Source organism: Lagopus leucura, unplaced genomic scaffold (genome assembly GCF_019238085.1).
Source record: "Lagopus leucura isolate 7727_CA_CO unplaced genomic scaffold, USGS_WTPT01 189-0_obj-0_obj, whole genome shotgun sequence".
Classification (NCBI taxonomy): domain Eukaryota; kingdom Metazoa; phylum Chordata; class Aves; order Galliformes; family Phasianidae; genus Lagopus; species Lagopus leucura.
The window spans coordinates 91,252-93,860 of NW_024966653.1; the positions used below are offsets into that span (position 1 = coordinate 91,252).

Here is a 2,609-nt window from a genome sequence, read left to right on the forward strand (position 1 = left end):
GTGGGAGGGGGGAGGAGAGGGGTGGGAGGAATGGGGGGCAGAGGGTTGGAAGGGGAAGCAGGAGCTCAGAGCTCTGGGTGGCTGCCTTCAGCTCAACCCCCCTTAGTGGTGGTGCTGGTGCTGGTGCTGGTGGTCCTCACAGAAGTGGAGGTGCTCGTGGGTGGCGGCGGTCACCCGCATGATCAGGAGCATCACTTCACCAAAACTCAGCTGCTGGTCCTTGTTGCCGTCGAGGTCCCTGAAGATTTGGTCGATAGAGGCCTGATTCTTCACGTGCTGCAGGAGAAGAGGCAGAGTGCCATTGGTCACAGCCCCGAGGTCCCCCGGATTTAATGAGACCCTCCTGGGCTGCTGGAGATCCCAGCTGCTGCTCCAGGGTGGCTGTCTTTCATCTGTCCTTATGGCATCTCATGCTGCTGGGTGGGGAGAGCTGGGGCAGGAGCACATTGGGAGGGGGCTGCTGGGCTGGATTTGCTCCCTAGGGCACTTGGGCTGATAAAAACCAGTGGGGCAGTGAGATTCAACCCAACGGCCTCCCAGCCTGGGGCACAAGAAGCCCTCCCCCAGCTCTGCTCACCTTCAGGTAGTTGGCAAGCTGCTTCTCAATCAGGAGCTTCAGCTCCTTCTTGGTCAGGGTGTCTTTGTCCCCCTCCCGTCTCGAGAACTGGTGGAAGACATCGATGATGACATCTATGGCTTTCTCCAGCTCGGAGAGCGGCCCCTGGGTCTGGCAGCCCTGGGAGAGGCAGAGGCACAGAAGGAGGTCAGGATTGCAGCAGGTGGCTGCACATCAGCACAGCTCCCTGCAGGCAGGTGGGGATGCAAGCCTGGCTCTTAGTCATTCTGTTTTCAGGCTAAATTTGAGCTGTTTGCTTGGGTAATCTCCAAACCAAGGAAGGCTGGAGGAGGTTGCAGCCTTTGCTCTCTGGGCTGTGCAGCAAAACGTGATGTCTAAGAGCTGATTTTTCCCCCCAGAATGAGCTGGGGCAAGGCTCCCACAACGCCTGTGTGGCAGTGCAGGTGCTGAGCCTGAGATCTGACAACCCCACAAGCCCCTCGGTGGCCATCCCACACTGCAGGCAGCTTTTTTCCACGAGGACACATCTCTCTCCCCCATGGGTTCCATTCCCATCTCCATCGGCGCTCCATCCTCTGCTGGAACACGTGGAGGCTCACAGGGCAAGGAGGAGCTGCCCATCCCTCTGCTGGCTCAACCTGCACCTGGAAAAGAGCATGGAGACCTTAGAACCCCCACCACCACCCTCTGACTTGCCTTGCTCATGTTGGAGAAGCAGAGATGACCGTCTCAGGTTGAACTGCAGCTGGTCTGGAGCGCAGCATCTCTTATAGGCTGCCTGCCAGCCCCAGCCCCTGCTTGTGAAATGCCTCTGTTTCATCCCATTACGGTCCATCGTCATGACATCGTGGTGTGTTGCTTAAGGCTTGGGGGTGTAGTTCCTTAAAAGGGGTCTCTGTGGCTTTTCCTGCAATGTTCTCTGGGTGCCAGGGAGGTGGCCTTGTCCCCATAGCCAGCATCCCTCGGCCATCAGGGCCATCCTTGCTAAACCCACTCATTTTGGCAGCTTCCCTCTGTTTTATTCCCCTCTCCAAGGGCGCTCCTCCACCGCACCCATAGCACTGCTGTCCTGGTGGACCTGGTGCAGCCAGAAGCATCCCAAAATCCCACTGCTCCACATTGATGTGCGACACAGACACTGCAGCAAGCAGCTCTCCAGGAAAGGCAAGCAGCACGGGCAGCCTCCCAGCCCCGCACGGCTCCAACTGTGGCTCTTTGGGTCTGTTTCTCCACACCCCAGTTTCACCCCAGGGGTTGGGTGAGGCTGAAAGGTGGATTTTTTTGCTTCGGGTTTTTGTTGTTGTTTTGTTGTTTTAATGCATGTCCTCCCTTGGTGGCATTGTGCCTTGTTGACTCCAGGTGCCGCAGAGGCTGGGTGCAGGCGGGTTGAGAGCAGAGAAGAGCAAAACAAGATTTTCCAGCTTTATGACAACCCCCCCCCTTGCTCCTCCTCCCCCCCATCCCTGCTGATTCAGCCGGCTCTGCTGGGTCTGTCCAAGCTGCTGAGCACGGCCCCCCATCTCCAATGTCAAATGAGAGCCAAAGTGGTGCCACCGAGCCCCTAATGAGCAGCCATGGGGCAGCAGCGGTGCCATGGGAGCTGATGGGGGGGGGGGCACAGCCCAGCCCTCGTTGCCAGGGAGATGCAGGTTTCACAAGGCGATGCTCCGGTGCGCGGAACAGCCAGGGAAGGCCTGGGATGTTTCACAATGTCGGGGACCATCCGCTCGGTTGCAGAAATTGGTAGCGATTTCAGGAAACGGAGCTTTGGCCCATTGTATCATCGGGAGGTGGGGTGGGGAGAGGATGGGCTGAGGGGGCAGGGTGGGATGGGGGGCTCAGGGTTAAGGGCAGAGGGCTCAGGGTGAGCGTTAGGGTTAGGGTGAGGGTTAGGGATAGGGATAGGTTTGGAGTTAGGTTTAGGCTTAGGCTTAAAGTTCGGGTCAGGGTTAGGGTTAGTGTTAGGTTAGGGTTAGTGTTAAGTTAGGGTTAGGGTTAGGGTTAGGGTTAGGGTTAGGGTTAGGGTTAGGGT

At 57.8% G+C, this 2,609-nt stretch overlaps 1 protein-coding gene across 1 annotated transcript; it reads right to left on the reverse strand.

Annotated features, from left to right (window-relative positions):
* LOC122192707 (protein MRP-126) lies at positions 1-1,331 on the reverse strand. The gene is made up of 3 exons (XM_042893355.1): positions 1,274-1,331; positions 578-736; positions 1-276 (listed from the first exon to the last, which is right to left on the reverse strand). Exons 1-3 carry the CDS (start codon positions 1,280-1,282, stop codon positions 103-105), a joined length of 342 nt encoding a protein of 113 aa, XP_042749289.1. The 5' UTR covers positions 1,283-1,331; the 3' UTR covers positions 1-102.
* Positions 1,332-2,609: the final 1,278 nt, after the last annotated feature.